The 25100-nt window shown below is 35.7% G+C and overlaps 1 protein-coding gene across 10 annotated transcripts in view; it reads right to left on the bottom strand.

Annotated features, from left to right (window-relative positions):
- LOC117400192 (receptor-type tyrosine-protein phosphatase mu-like) overlaps positions 1–25100 on the bottom strand; it is a 290059-nt gene that overhangs the window by 97173 nt on the left and 167786 nt on the right. For all 10 annotated transcript variants that reach the window (XM_033999725.3, XM_033999727.3, XM_059022031.1 and 7 more), the window contains exons 8-11: positions 16025–16333; positions 14090–14199; positions 11771–11972; positions 11075–11177 (exon numbers count right to left, since the gene is read on the bottom strand). In XM_033999725.3, coding sequence (XP_033855616.3) covers positions 11075–11177; positions 11771–11972; positions 14090–14199; positions 16025–16333 — 724 coding nt within the window. The remainder of the gene's footprint in view (positions 1–11074; positions 11178–11770; positions 11973–14089; positions 14200–16024; positions 16334–25100) is intronic.

Here is a 25100-nt window from a genome sequence, read left to right as displayed (position 1 = left end):
TGTTTGTGTCTGCAGTGTGATCGGCTCACATCTGACACTCCTCTGTGGGTAGCTGGCCACAATCCCAAAGTACACTCTCACATCAGGTGTGGAAGCGACATCGTGGGAGAAGTACAGTCGTGGACAAGTACAACGCAGTTAGAAGCAGAAAGGAGCAATTACATCTTTAAATTTGGAGTTGCTTTAATCAGAAAACATTGCAGCTTAAAGCCTTGCAGCTGCGTTTATTTTTCTGATAACAAGCTGAAACTCGGAGCAGCTGATTCAAATCCCGCGGCGTTCTGGGACACAGGGGACGGGCGGAGCCCGCAGCACAAACACAAACAAAGGCAGCCAGGCTTCCCAGCGACAGCGTGTGGAAGCGACATCGTGGGAGAAGTACGAGTGGACAAGTACAACGCAGTTAGAAGCAGAAAGGAGGTTGACAGCAGCAGAAGCTAAACTAAACTTAAAAAAAATGGTCTTCAAGCCAGTAATCTGTGACAACTGCATGATGTGGGAAATCCGAGAAAACCCAACAGAGCTCAACCAAGTTTGTGTAAAGTGCCGCACGATCCAGGACTTGCTTCAGCGATTAAGCCTGCTAGAAAAGGAGCTGGAGGAAATGAGACAGCAACAGGAGCTTGAGGAGCTGACACACCCACAATTCATGGAAGTCTGCACCCCTAGCAGACTGAAAGCCACCAGGGAGATGGAAGAGAGTCGAAACAGCTGGGTTCAGATAGGCAGAAGCAGGGAAAAAAAGAAACTTCGTCAAACACAACCACCAGAAATCCAGACATCCAACAAATTTGAGCCACTTCAACATTTAGATGACCAAAACCAACATCAAAAGATGAAAGAAACAACATCCAGGACTCTATAAACAGTGCTGGCCAGGCAGCAAAAAGAAGGGAGGTCATGATTGTTGGGGACTCCATATTGAGAAACAGCAAGTTCAGTTTGCAGTTTGGACCCCCTTACTACAACAGTGTGCTGCCTTCCAGGAGCCTCAGTCAAGCACATCACTGAGAATGTGGACAGGCTCCTAGAATGAACAGGAGACGACCTGGTAGTAGTCGTCCACATCGGTACAAACAACATTGGAAGAGACAGGCCAAGATCCCTGCAAAACAAATTCAGAGAGCTAGGAAGGAAATTAAAAGACAAGACCAAAACTGTGGTATTTTCTGGGATACTGCCGGCGCCTTGCAAAGGACCATATTAACAGCTGGAAATACAAAATCAAAATGCATGGCTGAAATCGTGGTGCACACAGGAAGGCTTCACCTTTCTTGAACATTGGAGCACATTCTACAACAAGGACTATCTATACAGGTGGGACGGACTTAAACAGAAAAGGGACCAATCTACTCGGAGAAAGGATCCTTCAGGAGGTCCAGAAGCATTTCAACTAGAAAGGAAGGGGGGAGAAAACAAAAAAACAGAAGGGAGACCACATCAAAACAAGGGCAACAACTCAGGTAAGACCATGTGGCAATGTGCCCCGCCCCTGTGTGTATATTATGTGTTGTATGTTGCGTGCGTGTGTTAATGTTGGTGTATAGATTGGTACACGGGATATAAACGGGTCTGTGTTTCACGTGTATTTAAAAAGTGTAGATTTGTATTTAGGCACGAGGAGAGCACAAATCACTTCACGTGCTGGTTAAATGTAATATGTGAGCACGGGGTTGCACAGAATTAATTCACGTGCTGGGATTCAAGTGAATAATTAATTAGTAACTGAATCCCAGCACAACAGTATATATAGATGCACGTTTCTTTCACTCAGGGTTGGGTGTTTGGTGAGTGGAGAACGGGAGAGAGAGAAGGAGAAAAGTAATTGTTAAAATAATCGTTAAAAGAAGCTCACTGTGTTTTGTCTGTTTGGTCCATTTTTGTTTGTCTTTTTATTTTGGCGTATAGTGCCGTGTCCTGTTTTGTGTTCCAACCTTTTATTTTCTGTTCTGTTTATTAAATGCTGAGCGAAAGCATTCGCTCAGTTTCACCAAACCACACATCTCTGTCTGTTTATTTCCTGCTTCTGGTCTGACGCCACCCACTCCGGCCGTCTTTGTGACAGACCACTATTAAATGTATTTATCTTAATGCTAGAAGTCTCAGAAACAAAATGTTAGAACTTGAAGCTTCTGCACTAACAAGTACGATGTGATAGGTGTTACAGAAACTTGGTTGTCTGAGAGTGATGGAGACGAATATAATATTAGTGGGTACACACTACATAGGAAAGATAGGCAGGACAGAAGAGGCGGAGGGGTAGCGCTATGCATAAGAAATAGTCTTGACCCCCAGGTGTTAAATCAGGACAAAGAAAACAATGTAGAATCAATATGGGTCAGAATAATGGACACAAATTCAAAGGGCATAATAATAGGAGCATGCTATAGACCGCCAAATTCAGACGCTGAACAAAATAATCTGTTGTACAATGACATTCAAAATGCATGTAGAAAAGGAGAAGCCATACTAATGGGGGATTTCAACTTCCCCGTAAAAAATGGGAAAACCCGATGGGGGGCACGACAGACGAAATTGAAATGATGGAAATGACAAATGACTGCTTCCTAACGCAATTTGTCAAGGCACCGACTAGAGGGAAGGCATACCTTGATTTAGTCTTTTCAAATAATGAAGACAGAATAACTAAAACAGAGGTCAGAGAGCCATTGGCAAACTCAGACCACAACATGGTCTCATTTGAAATATTTTTTAAAACCCCAAAAGTAATGACTAAAGCTAAGGTTTACAATTTTAGAAAAGCAAACTATGAAGGTACCAAAAACAAAGTACACAGAAAGAGTACTTGGAACTGCAAACACAAGTCAAAAAGGAAGTTAGAAAGGCCAAGAGAGAGATAGAAATCAATATTGCTAAGGGGGCTAAAACCAATTCCAAAATATTTTTCCAATATTATAACAGCAAGAGAACATTCAAAGAGGAGGTTAAATGTCTAAGAGACACAAATGGCAAAATCATAGATGAAGAAAAAAAATAGCAAATATATTAAATGATTACTTTTCACAGGTTTTTACAAAGGAGGACACGGACAACATGCCCCACATGTCAACCTGTTCCTATCCAATTTTAAATAACTTTGGCATAACAGAGGCAGAAGTGTTAAAGGGACTAGGAGCTCTTAAAATAAACAAATCCCCTGGGCCAGATGAGATCCTCCCAATAGTACTCAAAGAAATGAAAGAAGTTATTTACAAACCGCTAACCAAGATCATGCAACAGTCTCTTGACACAGGGGTTGTACCGACAGACTGGAAAATAGCAAACGTAATACCGATCCACAAAAAGGGAGACAAAAACGAACCAGGTAACTACAGACCAATAAGCCTGACTTCTATTATATGTAAACTTATGGAAACTATAATAAGATCCAAAATGGAAAATTACCTATATGGTAACAATATCCTGGGAGACAGCCAGCATGGTTTTAGGAAAGGGAGATCGTGTCTAACTAACCTACTTGACTTTTTTGAGGATGCAACATTGAAAATGGATAACTGCAAAGCATACGACATGGTCTATTTAGATTTCCAGAAAGCTTTTCACAAAGTCCTGCATAAAAGATTAATTATCAAACTGAACGCAGTAGGGATTCAAGGAAATGCATGCACATGGATTAGGGAGTGGTTAACATGTAGAAAACAGAAAGTACTGATTAGAGGAGAAACCTCAAAATGGAGCGAGGTAACCAGTGGTGTACCACAGGGATCAGTATTAGGTCCTCTGCTATTCCTAATCTACATTAATGATTTAGATTCTGGTATAGTAAGCAAACTCGTTAAATTTGCAGACGATACAAAAATAGGAGGAGTGGCAAACACTGTTGCAGCAGCAAAGGTCATTCAAAATGATCTAGACAGCATTTAGAATTGGGCAGACACATGGCAAATGAAATTTAATAGAGAAAAGTGTAAAGTATTGCATGCAGGCAATAAAAATGTGCATTATAAATATCATATGGGAGATACTGAAATTAAAGAAGGGAACTATGAAAAAGACCTAGGAGTTTATGTTGACTCAGAAATGTCTTCATCTAGACAATGTGGGGAAGCTATAAAAAAAGCCAACAAGAAGCTCGGATATATTGTGAGAAGTGTTGAATTTAAATCAAGGGAAGTAATGTTAAAACTCTACAATGCATTAGTAAGACCTCACCTAGAATATTGTGTTCAGTTCTGGTCACCTCGTTACAAAAAGGATATTGCTGCTCTAGAAAGAGTGCAAAGAAGGGCAACCAGAATTATCCCGGGTTTAAAAGGCATGTCGTATGCAGACAGGCTAAAATAATTTAATCTATTCAGTCTTGAACAAAGAAGACTATGCGGCAATCTGATTCAAACATTAAAAATCCTAAAAGGTATAGACAATGTCAACCCAGGGGACTTCTTTGACCTGAAAAAAGAAACAAGGACCAGGGGTCACAAATGGAGATTAGATAAAGGGGCATTCAGAACAGAAAATAGGAGGCACTTAGAATTTACACAGAGAATTGTGAGGGTCTGGAACCAACTCCCTAGTAATGTTGTTGAAGCTGACACCCTGGGATCCTTCAAGAAGCTGCTTGATGAGATTCTGGGATCAATAAGCTACTAACAACCAAACGAGCAAGATGGGTTGAATGGCCTCCTCTCGTTTGTAAACTTTCTTATGTTCTTCTTATGTTTATATTTCGTTTTCTTCAAGCCTTGGCATTCTCATGACATCAATCACTTTCTGATCATTTATCATGGAGGGGATCTCAAACAGGGACAATGAGTTGAAAAAAAAGCAGATAGTTTCAAACTGCTTTCAATTAATCAGTCTTAGTAGGTATTCCTTTACTCCTGTCAGGTAGAAAGATGAACTGAAGCATAATAAAGATAGACCAGTGTACCACAGAATGTGATGCCTTGCCTAAACAGACAAACTATTTCACGACCCTAAGTGCAACTAAAAAGCAGTTGTTGTGAATGCAAGCTATGTCTGTGCTGTAAGCAAACACAGGGGTATTGTGAGATGTATCACCTTGCCCAACCTTTACCACACAAGACAAAGCTCAGTTTATCTAGGAAGAAGGGTATTGACGTACTGTCAGCTTGTCTACTGTGCTTGTTTGGAAACTCTTCCAGGATTTTACCTCAACCCTTCAAAAGAAATAAAATAAAAGCTTAACCAGCAAGTCTTCATGGATCCCACAAGCCACACATTTAAAAAGATATGCCTTGTCCAGATCACAACAAATGTTTACATGTACAGAATTTAAAAATATGTGTCTTCCTTATTTTGTTGCCTGGAGTTTTTACTCTAAAAAGGAAAAAACCTGCAATATCTTGAGTATCTTCTTAAAAACATCTTACAGTAAATAGTACAAACTGTGCTCATTTATGTTGTCAGGAAATGACCACAGGTTGATTCCATAAGATCGGGGTGGCTTGTAAAGTAACTGCAAGGATTTAATCCCTATCCCTCCTCAAATCATAAAAAAGCCTTCCTGTCTTCCCTTAAACACAACAGTAGCATAAATACATAAGATCAGGCTCCCTACTGGTAAATTCACATCCCAGTGCTATTGCTAGAATTGCTGTGCAAACCCAATACCTTCTGATATGGAGCAAGAGGCATCATTTTCACTTAAGGTTTGTTGAGGGTTTATTTTTTTTTCTTTTCTTAATAGCATACATTTTACATTTGGTTTAGGAAGATCACCGAGGCAGAAGCAGAAATTTTTATAAAACTTGTTTATATATTGTACAAAAGAAAAAGGTCTGCATTTCTGAAACAGCTGGAATGGTAAAAAAAGACTTTTACTGTACCTGTGTGTGCCTAATGACAAACTGCTTTAAAGGAAAAGCGATTAGAAAAGGGCAGCAGCTGGGGCAAATAACCAAACGTGTGTTCCTGTAGAAAGCCTGCAACCTGAGCTGACACCAATTAGGCCTCTCAATACCATGTTGCCAGATATATTTCAGCACTGACTCATGTGAAGGTAACCAATTACTGGAGTTTGACTTGGCAGTGACTGAACTGTGACCTGAAACCTAGATTTATTTTTTCATGCAGTCTGATAGAAAGGAACTTGCTTCCAATTTGAGCAGATGAAGGAACTGTACTGAAAGCATTTAAATCTCATTTGTCTGCCTTTTAATGCTAATAATCTCCCCTCTCACATCACTGCTATCGATCCTCAGGACTTCCACTGTTTTTGCCTCCTGGGGGAGTACCTTGTGGCCCTATATCTAACTGATTTAAAATGGCTGTCAAGGTAGACTTTTCCTGACCCAGCAGGTTCCCACAAGGCTTGCAATGAATTCCTGCTCCATTGGGAGTTTTAAACAGGAACACAAAACCACAGGAATAAGTGGGATAGATGGGAAGTGAAAAAGCAGTATACTGTATGTAGTCTTTCATGAAGTTTTAAAGCTACTACAACGACTACTACGACTACTACTACTACTACTACTAATAATAATAATAATAATAATACTACAATCAGTTTATAGTATCACATTTTGGGTGACCATTATAATTTTTTCACTTTTACTATTATTTTGTTTGTATTAATATGTCTGTGTAATAATACTACTGTCTGCTCCACTAAAGTTTTTGATGTGCCAAGGTTTGACTTTTATGCTTTACGCTTAAACAACAATGTATCACATTGACAAAGTGTAAATGTTTCTGTTTTTATTTGCTAGAATAAAGGCCCTTGAATCAGATTTAAAAAGCGTAACATGCTAATAAAAGTGTTTTTGTACATTTTTTAAAATAAGGCTATTGTTTTGTAGTAGTTTTTAATGAGTTTGGCATATAATACCAAGTAACAATCTTAAGCAATGCTCTAGAGGCAATCACAGTTTATGGAAGTCTACAGGAGGTCTGGATCCTGTGTGCTTTTGTTTTATAACCCCCCTTGGCTATGAGCAGAGCAGGGAATAGCCAGAGTACGTTCTGAGTACAACCTAAGCAAGCTTCTCTCAAGGTGCACATCATTTTTATTGTAACCCAAAGACCCATGGAAGGAAAAGAACAATCACTTCCACTTGCCAACAAACCTGCCTGAGAGTTCAGAATCTTAAATTATACAACTTTCGTTTCGTTTCGTTTCGTTTTATATATAGATATATATATATATATATATATATATATATATATATATATATATATATATATATATATATATATATATATATAAGCGCGATTTAAACAAATTGCAAATTGGAAATTGACAAACTATCAAAGAGCGAATTGGAGAAAATAGAAAATAGAAAGCTGCATTGGTCCTTGTGCCAAGCAATTTACACATTGCGAAATGAACAGGAAAACAACAAAACATCAAAGCAAAGACAGCTTCTTCAGTCTTTGTGTAGTATTGTTAATATTTGTTTATTAAGAGACGCCTTACCTTTGTTAATGCGTTGACAGTTCCTGTGGACTTTTTGTAAATGCTGCTGCATCAATCCCCAGGGTCCTAGTGTACCACCAGAAACTTATATTGAATATGATCGTATTCTATAGATGAAGTCACATTCATAGCCTGGATGTGCCACCACAAGTTGGACATAATTTAAAATAAGAACCGCTGGAGTTATAGGCATAGAACCTCTACAAGCTGTCATTTTGATGGCTGTATTAAAAACAATATAATTATTGCAATGAAAGATCAGACGATTCCATTTAAGTTGTAGTTGTATCCAGAGATGTCACATAATCAGCTGGACAACTGAAATAATGTAAATAAGTGGGAGTTTGATCAGAAATTAGTTAAACTGAAGGCATATTACATACAGCGCAACTGTAAGAAACGATGAAAACATGTAATAAACAGAAATGAGTGTTTATAAAGGTAGTATTATGACACAGTGTTCATTTCGCAATGTGTAAATTCCTTGGCACAAGGACCAATGCAGATTTCTATTTTCTATTTTCTCCGATTCACTCTTAGGTAGTTTGTCATTTTTCATTTCACAATTTGTTTATATCACTTCACACAGAGACCAACGCAGCTTTCTATTTTTCCCAGATTCTCTCTTTGTTGGTGTGTCATTTTCCACTTCGCAATTTGTTTAAATTGATTTACTCAAAGAACGATGCTGCTTTCTATTTTTCTCTGATTCGCTCTTTGATTGTTTGTCATTTTCCAATTCACAATTTGTTTGAATTCTTTCTTAGTCTGAATTTTACACATCGCAATTTGAGCAAAATAATTTACTCAAACACCAAAAAAACAATTCATTTCGGTCTTTCCAAATTTGGTCATGTTCAAATCATGAAATGGTTATTTTTTTCGGTCAATGTCAGAAATCGCTGAATGAGTGTAACATATGTTTTTATATCCTATTTGTGCAGCTTCAGAAAGGTGAATACAGTACTCGGTACAGATCTAGATTTGAGGGCGGATCTCTGCCTAAAATTCGACGAGGGCAGGTTGTTTTTGGCAGGGCTCGTGATGCTCGAGATAACATAGAGATTATTCTCAATCTTCTATGGCTGAGATGCTAAAGAACGATCCCAATTTCAAGCTTCCAGCTTCTTTTTTCAATGCAGCATGTAAACATTGGGCTTACAGCGGTTTCTATTGGCACTTCACATAAAAAGGGATTCTATACATCTGTGCCAAATTCCAGACATTAGTGTAAAACTGAATGACTGACAGATTGCTAATCCCCTTTAAGAACAACATCCCTCTGCTATAAGCAATTGCTTAAATACATTTAAATACGTTTTGCTGTCAGACACCATTTGAATTAAAATTATGCAATTTTGGTAATTCTGTAAAACATCTTTTTACAGCTTCTCACTGAGACAAACAGCTTACATATTACAATTTTAAATGAGGGCAATATATATATATATATATATATATATATATATATATATATATATATATATTTAAAAAATGACCGGATTAAAAAAATATATTTAATAAAATAAAGTCTGTAAACATACTGATTTATTTTCTCTTTTTTGATGTTCTTATTCATCCACAATCTAGCAAAACAGCCGCTGCTTAAAATGCAAATATCTGCAGCTGAAAACCCAATTTCCAGCAAATCCGATCAGCATGGGATTGTGTTTCATATGTACGACCCTTATTGAGTCGTCATGTTCAATTAGATTTCTGTTTCATTGTGTTCACTCAGACCTTCAGAGAAAAGCAGTTGTGTGCCGTTGTCAATATTTGTGGGTCAATAAAGTGACAGCAGTCATTCAAAAGTATTACAAAATTCCAAGAAAGCTGAATTAACCAAATGGTCTGGCTTGAACTGGATCAATAGACAATTAGTCTATCTTATGAACTGAGAAAGACATTGAAGATGATTAAAATTGATTCTATGTATTAGCCCAATTGAAGAAATACCATGCTGCTGTTAAAATTCTTGAAAAAGAACCATGGGCTTTTGTTCTTCATTTATGAATATATCCGCCAATTAAACAATATGCAAATATGGGGTAAGAGGCACACATGTTTAGAATTCTATTGAACCTAAAAGACCTTTTCTATCAATGATGTGCTCAAAATACAGTGTTACTTGGCAACCCAACGCTTTGACTTGTGTAAAACTATGCATACAGTAGCAAGAAATCATTCGTTAATCTTTCTTTCATTTAAGCAAAAAAATTAAATAAATAAAGCTTCATGTTGTATAATTATAAAATATCTGCTTGTGGAAATTTTTAATTAGGATTATGTGGTATATTATTGAAATAATCTGAAGTGGGTTAAAACCAAGCTAATATTTTAAAAGCCAAATCCCTGCTTTAATCTTCAACAGAATAGAATGTGAAACAAAAGATACCGTTAATGATGGTTATTGCAGGGTCAATTTAGTACATATAAATTAGAATTAAGACACAATGACTGGGAGAATGGTAAACCAGGGACTGGAAGTGAAGAAGCATTCATTTTAAATCAATCCCTGTGATAGTGCAACATTACTGAGAATCACAAATACAGTAAAAACCTGTCAGGATTGTCAACAGATTATAAAATATGATCATGGTGTACTACAATATATTGACAAAATGCTCTGTGCAGGACTTGGGAATGGGGATCAAAACATAGATGTTGTCCAAACTACAGTATATCCAAGATGCAACATCAGTTTTTGCTGTTATGTCTACTCAAATGGCTCTCCAGACCTCCAAATGTTAACCAATTCAAGACAGATGAAAAACACGTTTCATAGAAATAGTGTCAGAACTATAATTTGTCATCCAAGGCCCAAAGGAGTCCATAGTTTTGTCATAGTGAAAGAGATTGTACAGTACAGTATACCACATGGATTCCTGTCATGAGAGAAATGATTGGTTGCAATGCAAGAAAGGGGCAGAGTAGAGCTTTGCCTTGAAGTCTGATCTACAGTAAATGGAAAATATTTAAACTGTCTTTACACTTGACATTATTGATGATGGTGGATGCTACACAAATCTGCATACTCATTTTGCCAATACCTAGACAGTCCCCACTAGAAACACATTATTAGTAGTTATATTATTATATAATCAAATATATTAGAACTGTAAAACTGTTTATAGAATAACATTTGAACGTTCTTTGAAAATCAATAAACAATACAGCACACTGCAAGCCAAGAAAAAAAAAAGAAAAATGTAAGGTACTGCACAAACAGAAAGCAGGGACAGTAATATGTTTTATACCCAGTGCCTGAAAGCAGGTTTAAAAAAAAAAAAAAATGTCCATAAAATATTGATTATCCTACATATATTTAAAATGTAAAAATGAACGGTGCCCCCTTGACCGGAAAACATTGGACCAAACAACCTACATGAAAGAAATTCAAAAGAATGAATCCACACAAGAGCTTTGGGACTGGAGCTTTGTTCTTTATCTTCAAAGTGCAAGTCCCTCTTATTTGAATCAAAATGCGCCAAAAAATACGGAAATTGTATGGATCAAAACACTTTCAATTTTCGACAGCAATTGAATCTAATTAGAACGAATATAAGCAAGTGTTTACAGTTGGGTTGCTGTTAGAATCCGACCCCTTCCTTGGAAATGCATTACGGTTATTAATGAAATGGAATGGAATTTAATTTGAGGTCTGTAGCCTCTTACCTGACAGGCGCCCCTCTGCTCTGCGCTGGTTTAAGCACCACTGTCACTGTGCTGTCAGTCTGATTCAAAGGTGTCTCCTGATCATAGGCTGGCATACAGGGAGCTAAGGAAACAGCAAAAGTTCCGCAAAATATAAAAAAAGGCATTATTTTCCATACTGTTACCCTTTACAAAAAAATAAAAAAATGTACCCTCAAAAGTTGTTACTATAAACAAATGCTGACTGAATTAATAAAAAACTAGGTTTGCAGTGCTTGTGCACAAACGGTAACTTTGAAAGTTTATATCTTTAACATTTATTTTCACTACGTGCATTGGAGGATCCACTTGCAAAAAAAAATGACACAATTTGAAGATCTTTGTGCACATTAGCTCCAAATAAAATGATTACACTTGTATGTGTTAAATTGTTGAATTAAACACTGATAACTCAAGGGAATCTAGTCCTGTAAGCTTCTCTATAGTTTGTCGTATATGGTCACGCATACTTCTATGAATCAGATGGCATAAATAACTAAAGGATATAATTTGAAACTCCAGTACAGTATGGAAGCAAGTATGTGGCCTTAACACAGCCCGTAAATGGGCTTGAGCCATTTAACTAAACACTACCAAATAAACAATGCACAGCTATAACCACAAAATTCCTTCCATATGGGACAATCAAATCACACACAAAATACTTGAAATACCCACCTGATATCTTAGTAGTGAACTGGGTGATGGTGGGTGGCCCGTAGCCTTTGGCAGTGCTGGCTCTGACAGTAAAAGAGTATGTTGATCCGGGGTACAGGCCCACAAACAGATAGTGTGTCTCGTTCCCGTTTTTAAACACTTTGCCACTTTGGTTAGACAAGTCGAATTCAGGGTCAAAGGAGCTGACGGCCTTGTAGGAGATCTGTGTGTGAATTCAAAAACAGTAATACTTTTTCGATAAAGAAAAAAAAATGCCTTGAACAGATGGAAAGAGATTGCATCTTTATGCAGTAAACCCTTCTGATTTATGCGCTGTCAGACTTCCCTGGTGAAGCATCCTGCTATTGCGACTATCATCAAGCCCTGAAGCAGGTGAAGAAAGAATTGGGCATTGGACCAAATACCAAGGGTTATTGTTTCCTAGAAATGCTGAGACTTGGATCAGTGGATCAGTGATGTAGGACAGAACTAGGCTTAAACTAATACCCTGATAACATTATGCTGTCATTTACCAAAGGTGGAAATTTTTCTCATTTCAGCAGAGCACAAGGTTAGGTGTGGAATTGCAGTGGGAAAGTAATAATGCATAAGCCTTGATTTGTATACCTTTGAAAATTGACAAATAAGAAATATCAGTCAGAAGTTGTATAATTAATGTTTTCTTGACAGTTCTTTCAGGGATTTACATTTCATATGCTATTTATATTCTACATTAAAATGCTTGCATACATTTGCTCCAATAATAATATTAAAAAAACACACATTAGCAGAATTATTCTTAGACACACTGTCACTGTTTTAAATGTAGGTGGGCATTTATTTATTTATTCAGGTTTCATTATAGAACCCTATGCAGTTTTTGTGTATCAGACTTGTACAATATCACTGAGGTGTGAAAGAAGATTCTTAGGAAAATCACCAAGGTGTGTGTCATAGGAGTTGCTGGGGAGTAGCAGTGAAACACTAATTCCAGGAGTTTCCTTTGTACACCTTGTAAATTTATGAGGCCAGTATATTACTTGAAGTAGGGACAGGGGAACTTGTCTCAACTCTGATGGTTCAGACTAAATAATATTTAAAAGATCTTTGTATAGTTCTTCTTAAACATGTTTTTGTTTTGTTTTGTTTTGTTTGTTTATAGGAGCATGGTTATATGTGTGTTCAATTCTGTTTTTACTCTTATTTTTTGAATTTTTGGGACAGAACTGTATATAGTAGAACAGACAGATACCCATTTCTTTTATGTTTGATTTTGCTGTAACAGTTTTACGTTATACAATATTTGTTATTTCCATTATTTAAGTTCTGTTCCTGTGTGGGGGAGTTCGTTAGTGTGGAGTGGTAAAACTTTCAACCCCACAGTAAATTCAGTAAACTATGACCTTGCAAAAGTGAGACAGTATTTCATATTATATTCAGTTATCAATTAGCATCTAGAAAGTTTTATATCTTGTTAATGATGTTTATAATTCGCTCTATAATGCTGTGTAATACATTTTACATAAGCTATTAAGCCTGTATCGTTTAAAATGCTAAAATATTATAAATTACAGCATGGCGGTATAATGCCAGTGCAGTCATTAGGCTACCATTTACAGGGACAGGGATAGCAACAACGCTATAAACTGTAAACCTGGGGTTAGTGTCACTTTGGATTGTTATGGGGAAGAGTTTTGATGAGAAGATGATGTGTAGAGATTTAATAGGTGATGCCCTTACAAGTTAAACTACAGTATGGTTAAAGCATAGCAGGGTATAATGACAGTAAAGTCAAAGCAATTTTTGACCAATCAGGAGAGTATTTAAAATACCCATTTTATAAAGTGGAGTAGAACACCGTTGATTTAGTTCTTCATTTTTTTTTTTGCATTTGTCAGTTTCTCTGACAGGTGAGAAATATGAATGGAGGGCTATGCACACCAGAATAAAGGTGAACTGTGATATTATCTACTGACAGCTTAATTGGTTCAGAAATGTGTATTATTTTACTTAATTCTTTGTAATCCTTAAATTGCAACTTTGATGGATTTATTTTCAGATTTAAACAATTCAGCGTTGAAGAGCTACAGTATCTGCATTAAAACTACATGGCATCAGTATACGTGGATCCAAGATGAACTGGGTAAAGCAGTTGTGGAAAAGCCATTTAGTTCCCCAAACCTGTCACGCTAGGTTTTGCAGGTATTAGGGAAAACAATTTTTGTTATATAAAAATTCAAAATAAATGTTGATGAAAGAGAACAATGAAGAAAAGCATGTTCATACGATCGGACAGTTACAGGGGCAGGAGAGACAAACAGGACCTTCTGCATGATTTACCTCATAGAGTGTGATAATGCCATAAGTCTGAGCTGGCTCTCTCCACTGCAGATATATCTTTTCTTCAAACGTGCTTCCCTGGATAGATTCTAGAGGCACTTCACCAGGCACTGATAAAGAAGTGAACATTTAAAGAAGTTAATTGTAACATCAATACATTCCACAACAAGGACATTTAACTTTTAATTCATTCCACAGACAATATTTTCCACACATGAATTGTTAAAATTCTTTCTGACCTGGTCAAAGGAAATACAGCTATGGCCAAAAGTTTAGCATCAACCTATATAATTAATATAATTTTACTTCATAAAGTCGAATGAAACCTGCTAAATAATGTTACGCTAACAAATTTAATTAAATACAGCTTTTCATATACTTAACAAAAAACTGAAAAAAATTGAAAAATGACATTTCGAAATCTAACATGAAATACTGTACTGCTATTATGGCTTCCGGTAGATTTTTGAAATAGAATGTTGTAGTTTCTTTGATTACATGATGTTAAATAAAAGATCTAAATTATGTTCATATAGTTTTTCTTTTTAATTAATTATGTCTCAATCGTAAAATTCTAGGTGATGCAAAACTTTGTCCATAGCTGTTCACGTGGGATATTCTGATGTACAGGGGTTACAGCTTCTGAGTGACACCCTACATAGCTGATGTATTACAGTAGTCTCCGGCTAAACGAACACCCCTCAGGAAGCAAGTGAAGTGCTCTTAGCCAAAGTTTTCTTTAAGACAGAGTTGACCACTAGACACAATATGAATCAATAAATACATAAATATTTATTACTTGTCATGACGCACGTACATCAACATATGAAATTAATATAATAAGTAAGAGAAAAGCAATAGGCAAGTGTATGTTGTTAATAAACTATAACAATAAAGTAACTGTCACACTAAATTAACACAGCATCCCTACACACGTTACAAATGCAGCAGCAGCTATAGATTAATTATGAATACCCATACAGGAGCAATATTCAAGACATGCACAAAATTATTCAACAGAACTGAAAACACCAAATTTCTCGCCGACTTGTGTCTGATTAAGGTTTTTATCAGAAGTACGAACAATTTCCAACTTTTTGTAGCAAGAGAAACAGCAGCGCTTTTCGCTGTCTGTTTCCATGCCATTTTATAGTGATGAAGTGCACTCATGGAAATTAGAATACAGAACGAGGCAATGATATGACGGCGGTTCTGGAAAGATTCAATAAACCAGTCAATGTGCCTCAAGATACTCTCGCGATGACAAGTCACATTTGAAAGATTGAATAAACCATTTGAATTTAAGTTTGATGATGATGAGTTATCAGGTTACAAAACAGTACTGTATCCGTTGTGAACGAATCGCTAGTGGTGCCAAAAGGTGTTCCTTTAAGCAAAGTTCCTGTTCCTTTAGGCGGAGCATTTACAATGGGAAAAATCAGTTTCACCACAAGGGTGTTCTCTTTGGCGAAGGTGTTCCTATATGCGGAGACTACTGTATATGCAAAATATGCACACAGTGGCCTTGCATCTTTATTTTCCTCTTTACATATTTCACAAAGATTTGCATGAAGATTTGATTTAAGAACAATAAGTTGTTTTCCTATTTCTCTTAATCTATCAACAGATAGTGACACTTTGTTTTGCATGTGGTGTTACAGTGTCTAGATTTGAACAGAAACAAAATGTCATTTAAGCAATTGTACTAGTTGTGGCGATACCCTAGTTTGGTCAAGGTTGTTTTTCTAACTACTGTGACTCTTGAATAATGTACGACTGACCTTCTCTCAAATAACCACCTTAAAGATGTTCATCATATCTACGAGATAAATCTACGAAAAATATTAAAAGGGATAAAAAGAGACTTTTTTATTACAAGCAAGCCATTTATTTACAAGTGTGCAACTTAAATAAACATTAAATAAACATGCTCACCATCTTCATCAGTCAGGACCCCCAATTCCTGGCTCTCCTTCCTGCCCTCAGGGTTCATGAGCACCAGCTTAACGCTGACATTGGTGTAGGGAGACAGCTCCCTGATGGTGTGCTGTGGGAAGTGGCTGTTTGTTTCATAGCACACTTCTTCCCTGACCTCCTCTTTTGTTCCCACCTGGTAGCGATAGTGGACAGTGAGGTTGTAGCTGCTGCAGCGGGTCACGTTGTACCCAAAAGGTTCCCAGCGGACGGTGATTTGCTTGGACTTTATATCCACCACTTCCAGCTTCTGTGGACCATGCATGGGATCTTAGAAGAAAACAAAGTCAAGAAAACAACGAAAAGTCAGCTGACACCAAAAGCTTGACTCTACTTCCAAAGGGAGAAATATAGATGGAGGCTAGAAGGTAGTTACAGTAGTTCACATGATTAAACAAGCACACTGCATAAAAAACAACAAGAAAAACAATTGCAAAATACCACCAGAAAACAAACAAACAAACAAACAAACAAACAAACAAACACCTTGCAGTGTCCGACAAGGACACTGGCATTCCAAACCACACACATGCCATTTTTTCTGCTCCTCTTTAAATATTTATTTTCCCGCCATTCTCTATGAAATATGTAATTATAGCTTGTTTGGGAGGAACCTGTCCTTCGGATGAGACATAAAACCGAGGTCCTTTTGTGACTCTGAAGCAGCAGCAGTTGTTGATGCATAGTTCACCCCCAAGTCTCTGCAAGTCAATTTGGATAAAAGCGTCTGCTAAATGACTAATTAATAAATAATAATAATAATAATAATAATAATAATAATAATAATAATAATAATAATAATAATAATAATATCACAGTCCAATGGCAGGTGCTACTTCCTATAAATCTCAAAACGCTTATCAATAAGTAACTAACATTTTTCATTATCTGAGTCTAAATGCCCAGTTTTCATGGTAAACTAAATCTTGTCTTTTTTTGTTACCAAAACAAAAATCCTCAAAAAACCAAGAACAAACTGTGACATTCAATCTCCTTTTATTGACCATTTTATTTTATGACTTTTCAGAAAAAAAAACACTTTAATGGGATAGGTACAGATAGTCTGCTTCATCTCACTGAGCAGGATCACCTGGGTCATATTGGCTTATGAATACGAGTGCAAAATCATTTCCCTTAGGAGTGCAGTGTGTGTCATCGCCACAGCTAAGTCAGATAGCTCCTTCACAATCCCTCGACGGTGCCTGCAGCATATTTCATCCCCTCACGACTGCCAGCTTTAGCTGACTTCCAAGCACTGATGCCTGACAGTTGCTGTGCTGATCCAAGGGACCTGCAAGCCCATATTCCAGCTCCTAGCACTTTAACATCACATTTAATCAGTGATCCCTGTTGCGTCTACATTTGGCTCTGTTAATTCTCAGGGAAGAAGGGGGCAGAAAATAGAGTAATAGGATCACTCCTTTCCAGGTTCAATTCACAACCCATGTCTCTGGAACTTTACCTCCCATTACAACTTGCAGGGATTTTTTCAAAAATTCAATTTCAAGGACTAGACGGGAAACTTAAGCTTTTCAGGTTTTCAATTTGTTTTCTCTATGTGCAGGGCATAAATACATAAAAAAACACAACAACAAAGCACAGCAAAACAATGAGAAGCATTGATTTATTCACTGTTTTAAAAACTAGTCTTTCAAAAAAAATCCCCCATAAAACACTGGTATGTGACAAAAGCTAGGAGAGCAACTTTTCCTTTGCATTAAAATACAAAACTAACAAATCATTTGGAGGAATAGCCTCATCGAGACTGTGCCCACTCGCTCAATAGCAATTTTGTTGTTAACAGGTGGACCGAGCTGTTGAGTGGCGTGTGGTGAAACTGCAGCGCTACGGCGCTCAGTGTTTTTATTAAATAATAACAAACAAAAGATTTAAACAAAACAAACACCACAAACTAAAGGGCACGTTGGCCAAACAAATAGAAATAAACAAATAAGTATCGTGCTGGGGTAAAACCAGCACTCTTAGCAGTTGTTTAGGTTTTAAATAACTCTCTCCTTGCTCGCTCTCCCGTACTCTCCTCTGTACACTCTCCTCGAGCGCAGACATCTGCAGGCTTTTATATTCTGGCCGAGGGGTTAACACAGTCTGCACGAGTTTAGTAAGGATGCGTGACTGTCTATGGCAAGCCAAATTATCATTTAGAGATATCTCAAATTCATTTATAGATATCTCTAAATATTTGAAGATATCTCTAAATATTTGAAGATATCTTCAAATATTTAAAGATATCTCTAAATCATTTTAAGATATCTAAAATACATTTAGAGATATCTCAAAATGATTTACAGATATCTTTAAATTGAGCTTCAAATGAGATATCTAAAATGCTATCTTGAAATACTTTTCAGATATCTGAAAATCATTTAGAGATATCTCTAAATAATGTCCTGTTCATTTAAAGATATCTCTAAATCATTTGAAGATATCTTCAAATAACTTCCCGTTCATTTAGAGATATCTTTAAATCATTTAGAGATATCTCAGAATAACTTCCTGTTCATTTAGAGATATCTCTAAATCATTTGAAGATATCTTCAAATTACTTCCTGTTCATTTAGAGATATCTGGAAATGACTTCCTGTGAAAATGCTCTATGTCTTCAATGGACTTCCTGTCTATTTAAAGATATCTTCAAATGAACAGGAAGTTATTTGAAGATATCTTTAAATGATTTAGAGATATCTCTAAATGAACAGGAAGTTATTTGAAGATATCTTTAAATGATTTACAGATATCTTTAAATGAACAGGACGTTATTTGAAGATATCTTCAAATGATTTACAAATATCTTCAAATGAACAGGAAGTTATTTGAAGATATCTTTAAATGATTTACAGATATCTTCAAATGAACAGGAAGTTATTTCGAGATATCTTTAAATGATTTAGAGATATCTTTAAAACCCTCATTTTAAGATATCTCTAAATGACAGTTTGGCGTGCCATGCTAGCACAATCCACACGGTTTCCATAGTATTTAAAGATATCTGTAAATCAATTTGAGATATCTTTATTTCATTTTTAGAAATCTCAAATTGATTTACAGATATCTTTAAATTAATTTTAGATATCTTAAAAACTGCACAATTAAAGATATCTGGAATTCAATTTAAGATATTTGGAAATGTTTTACAGATATCTCTAAATATTTCAAGATATCTTAAAATGCAATTTGAGATATCTCTAAATGATCATTTGGCTTGCCATAGACTGTCAGCTAGTTAAATAATCAGTAGCTGATCACCCTCAATAAGGTTAAGGTAAATAACGTGGGTCTGAAGCCTTTCATCGCAGGTCTCTATTTTTGAGTACCTAATGACATTTGTGCCACATTGACTTGCATTATAATTTAGTGATGTTGGCAACTGACCACTAGGGACTTCAGTGGTAAGCCACTTACATCTATGCTATCTGTCAAGGTATCCTTTTTTTTTTTTTTTGTACCTATGTCCCTTTGAATTGCAACAATGAGAGCTGGAACACCTTCCACTTCAAGTACCCTCTGTCAACAGATTCAACATCTTGCATTCTCTCCTGTTCTGTCTATGTGTTTTTACTGATACTTTTACAGCATCATGAATGCCTATCAACTAAAGATAACACAATACTGCCTCTGAATCCAATCACTAAGGCCCTTGATAAGCTTGCGCAAACAATTTGACTCGTTTACAAAACAAAAACAAAAAAAACACCTAGTACAGTAAAGACTGAGCTTTTTAGACCACTTTTATTAATTTTCATTGTTTTCAACATATTTTCATCCATATTTTCATCCATCTTAATCTTTACTAACCTGCAGTTGTTTTGTAAACAGATATAAAACACTTGGAAAATTAGAGTTTGTAACTGTTGCTGGGAATACAGTTCTGAACCTATACTTTGAGCTACAGTCTCTGCTATTTGTAATTAGCACAATGTTCTCATTTCAATAAGGACAGATTGATTAGTATATTTTTGCTAATAAACACAAAAGCATATTCTGTGGATCTCATGGCGACTAAATTGCAAGCTAGGCTTTGTCCAATACATTTAAAAAATCTGCAAATCATATTATTGAAAAACTTGGTTATGTAATTTGGGAATTGTTAATGGTAAGGCTAATGATAATTTGCATACAGAAATTAGTTAAATTGGGGAAAATGCTTTAAATGTCAGTTTACAATGAAGCAAACCATCTTGGATTTAAGTGAATGAACACGATGTCTGAACGTACATGGATTTTTGTTTGTTTATCTCAATGAAACATGAGCTGAGAAACTTTTTTTTTTTTTTTAAATAAAACCAATGGCAATATGTTATCGCATAAACTGTAATAACTTTTCATCACAATGTATTACTGCATCTATACATAATGTATTATGTACACGTTATATAAAATGTGTGTGATGAGGAATAAACTTGCTAAATGTTCCAATGGCTATGTTTACAATGACTTGCGGCGTCCAGAATGGAGTTCTTTTTCTAGAATTTTGATGTCATCATACCGCCGTCGTACTATACTTCTCTAGCTTTATTAAAATACACACTGCAAGCGAAAGGAAAGGGAGTTTGCTCATCCACATGGGGGCTTCTTTAATGTAAAAGTGAATTGATACACGTTTAAACAGCAACACTACCCAACTGAAATGCTCAGTGCGAGGTTCCTGCCTTTCAAAATAGCAACTGTAATCACTGTTCACTTGTCAACTATACATAGCAGCATTAAGCCCATTTACAAGTAGCTTCATTTTACTGACAAGTTTAGCTATTTTTTTATTGATTGACTTATTTTTATTTTTTACTGTGTTTCAGGGAGTAACTAAGTTACTACAAATGTTTTATTTTACGACGTAATTTTCTGGCAAAATAATTGTTAGATTCCTTTGTCGGTTACATTAAAAAATGAAATTAATATAATATACACAAGGTCAGACTATTGTTTAGCTATGGCACAACTGTAGTACAATTTTAATGTTATTGTATTAATTTAATAATTACAATAAACTAAAAATTGGACCCGATAATACACCATGATACAAATAAGATAATACAACAGTTAAACGGAAAATAATGGAAATGAAATAACTGGAAAAGTTAGTAAAATTTAAATAAACAATACAAAGAGAAATTGTAGAATGTGTCTTAGTAACTGATTAATTACTGTTTTGATAGTGTTACTAATTCAACCAATTTGAACAGTTTACTAAATCCAGTGTGTTGATTTCCAAAGATGATTTTGAAATAAAGGATTCCGGACAGGAAGTACACACTGTAGAGTTCTTTTCCATGAAACTTCATTTCCGAGAGTAGCACATGGCAAACCCAACATTGTCTCTGAGCAGCACGAAGATATAAACATTACGCAGAACATGTTCTTGTGTAGCCTAATTAGATTTGTATGTTGTTGCCACACAACTAAAGTGTATTAAACATCTGAACTGACTAGGACTAACTAATATGAAGCTGGGACAGAAGAAACTGCTCAGTGTGCTTGTTTATTATTTATTTTTCTGGGATGTAATAATGCTATTCCACTAGTTCATTCATTCTCTTTTTTCAGGCAAAACAAAAATAGCACATTGAAGCTATGGCTCCTGACGATAGCGTTATATAGGGGGAGTACTGTATCTTTTTGTGGTTCTCTTTAGCTGTGTTTGACACAGAACTAACTAACTGGGTTCCACGGCAACAGGACCTCTTTCTGAAAATGTCAGTATGACTAAAGTACATCCCCACCCACTTTCTCTAATACTACATGATAATATGGTGCAGGGTGGGTAGGTAAGCTTTATACTCTATTAAACACATTTGGTTCACCCAAAAGTGACAGAATGAGGCTAAAACGTGTATGCGTCTAGTCAAGTGACACCAAAAAAGCTGTAACAGTAACATAAACACTATTCTATTTATTTACAAATATTAAAAGGACAAATGTAATTTATAATTCTGACCTTGAAAGTCCTTCTCTTGGATTGTCAGGAAAATAAAATCCATTAGCATTATATTCGAAGAAAAGATGTCAAACTTGACAAGTGGCCATTGGATGAAGCAAATTGTCACATTTGAAGGGTTTTTTTTATTACCAGAGTTGAAGAACCTCATTTCATTGAATGTACTGTCTGTTTTTTTACGTTGAGTGTACAAAGTCTGCCTCCCTTCCTCTGCTCTCACTCCGGCACGAATTACAATAACTAAAAAAAATGAGTATTCATTTTAAATGCAGCCCTGACGTCAAGGACCTCTTTTACACATGGTAAAAATTAAAATCTGCTTCCTTATGCCACCTTCATATGTCTGAACATGCAGTTGTGATTTAATATACTCCAAAGATTAAACAGCAGATTTAAAAACATTAAAATTAAAAATGTATTCTGACAAAGATTAAGGAGACGATTAAAAAAAGAACAAAAACAAAAAAACAAACGGGAGATCTACTTTCATATCAGCTACATACATACATACATACATACATGATGGATTTTGAAAACAATTTAAATTGATCTGTAAACATCTGCCCTGTGTTTTGCTATGAACGCCATTATAAAACAAAATGTGTTCCTTGGTTATAAATTATACTCATTTTTTTCTAATTTCACTTATCAACATACAGGATTATTGCATCAGTATACATTTAGGAAGAATTATAATCCTTTTACACGCAAAGTCTCATGATAGTATCAGCACTAGCAGTATTTTAATCTTTCCTGTTGCACCCTATGATCTACCAGAAACTTTCACCAAGTTTTCAATTTTAAGGCATTTTTTTAAACAACGTATCAGTAAGTGAAATTGTCTGTCCTAGCAGTTTGTGACTTGAACTTTACTTTCTCATTGCTGAAAGTGGTTGACAGATTACTGTTGTTGTTCCCCATGGATTGCCCTTCAAACTTCATACGTACACGATGCCCCAGTCTAACTAGATAGCTGTATTTCATTTTCACACATTGATTTTCTTGTAATTCATAGCATGAAACTGTTAGCACTGCTAACAACCTATTGATTAGATGAACTTTGAGAAATTCTCGTTGTAAAACTTTAATAGAAGAACCGTTGTGGAAATGCACACGATCAGATAAAGGAAAAAGTGTGAAAAAAGAAATAATTGTGTCCATTTATGCCTGCTTAAAGTTAATCCCTAATTTACAGTATCTATGTATTTACGATTTTCAATGTGTGGTATCTGAAGCATAATCAACAGAACGAAGGTCACTCTTGAAATCAGGACTTAAAAGGTGTTGCAGTAAGAATACTTCTGTTAAGAAAGGGGAACAAGACTAAAAGGCTACAATATGTACAAGAACACAGACATTGGACTATGGAACAATGGTCAAAGGTGCTTTTGACTGTCGATGGATGCACAACGACACCTGTGCCTTCTGCCAGTTCTGTTGTCAATTCAACACTTGTCTTCTTTCTATTCCTTAATGATATTATCTTCAAGTATTGCTCATCCTTGTTGGACAGCTTTTTGGGTCTTCCAGTCCTGGGTTTGTCAATTACAGATGATGTTTCTGTGTGCTTGTTGATTATGCTTGGGATACCACACCTTGAAAATCAAATCATGTGAGCTATTTTCCTCCTTCATGCAAGTCAAGATTGTTATAATAGCAGAAAACACTAGTGGAGGCTTTGAGTAAATTGCTGATGCTAATAATGCATTAGAGTAGAAAAATGCACCATGTCTATATATATATATATATATATATATATATATATATATATATATATATATATATATATATATATATATATAGATAGATAGATAGATAGATAGATAGATAGATAGATAGATAGATAGATATAGATAGATATAGATAGATAGACACTTGGACAGGTAGAAATACAGACAAATAGATCGATTAGAAAGATACTCATAATAATATAATAGAGTACCCTTTCCATAACTCCCAGCATTTTGACAGCTGCATTTGCATCAGCTATCAGAAAACTAACAGATTACAGTATCATCTGTAGCATGTTCAAATCTAGCCCTATGTACCTGTAGGTGTAAGGTAACCTGAAAGTGAAAGAAGGGGAAAATGTTACTGTGATATAAAATGGCATGTCTTCTATGCTACTTGTTACATACAAGGGTTAATAAAAGCAGCAAATTAGGGAATTTTGTAATCACTCAGACGAAAGAACATATCTCCTAAACAAGGCAACACTTTTCAGTTTATGTATTTAAGATCTACAAATCCTGCCTCAACCTTTTTATATCCTAAAACAAATGGTGTGATTATTAAATAGTCTACAGAGACAACAATGAAAGTAGATGAAAAGAGTAAACTATAAAGTGCACAGAAAGGAAATAAAACATTTGATGCATCATGTACATTAAAATCTCTAAATATCCATTTAAAAGATTGCACAAAAACAAAAGAAATGCAAGTTGAAATGTTCCCCAGCAAGATCTCAAATGCACAAAAATAAAAGGGAAAAAACATGTTTGAGCTTGCTTGAAGAGCATCTTCTTCACACTCTTTTAGGAATAAGAACCAGAAAATAGAATGGTCAAAACCCTCAATTTGCAGAACTATCTGTTAGCCGCAGTCACTTAACAACAGTTAGACTAAAAGCATGGAGAATTGTAGGGTAGCCAAGCAAATAAATCAAATCAAAATGACTGGGCTCTATGCACTAAAATGTGAGTCTATACCTTTTCTTTAAAATACACTGTCAGAATTGCTATTTTCTGTCATGCCTTAAACATTGCTGCACATAAGTAGGAATTCAGTCAAGAGGGCTACATTGTTGAAATCAATCACCTTGTTAAATGATTACTTTAAAATTCTAAAATATCTATTTTGTTGCAAATTTAAATTCACAAAACTGAATTGATCGTCAAGAACATTAGTCATTTATGCAATCAACACTCAGCTTGTATGCAGAGGGATGTCGATGTATTCAGGCTTCATGCTTTTATGTTTCATGATATTTTCAATTGAAATCTCGGTGAAATCCACAGACCATAATGTTTTCTCAAGCAGTTTTGCTGATAAACAGAAACTCAGAGGGTAATGAAACAAGTTCACAGA

This window comes from Acipenser ruthenus, chromosome 4 (assembly GCF_902713425.1).
Source record: "Acipenser ruthenus chromosome 4, fAciRut3.2 maternal haplotype, whole genome shotgun sequence".
Classification (NCBI taxonomy): domain Eukaryota; kingdom Metazoa; phylum Chordata; class Actinopteri; order Acipenseriformes; family Acipenseridae; genus Acipenser; species Acipenser ruthenus.
Note: the sequence above shows the minus strand (reverse complement) of the source record. Positions and strands in the feature narration are given on the sequence as shown.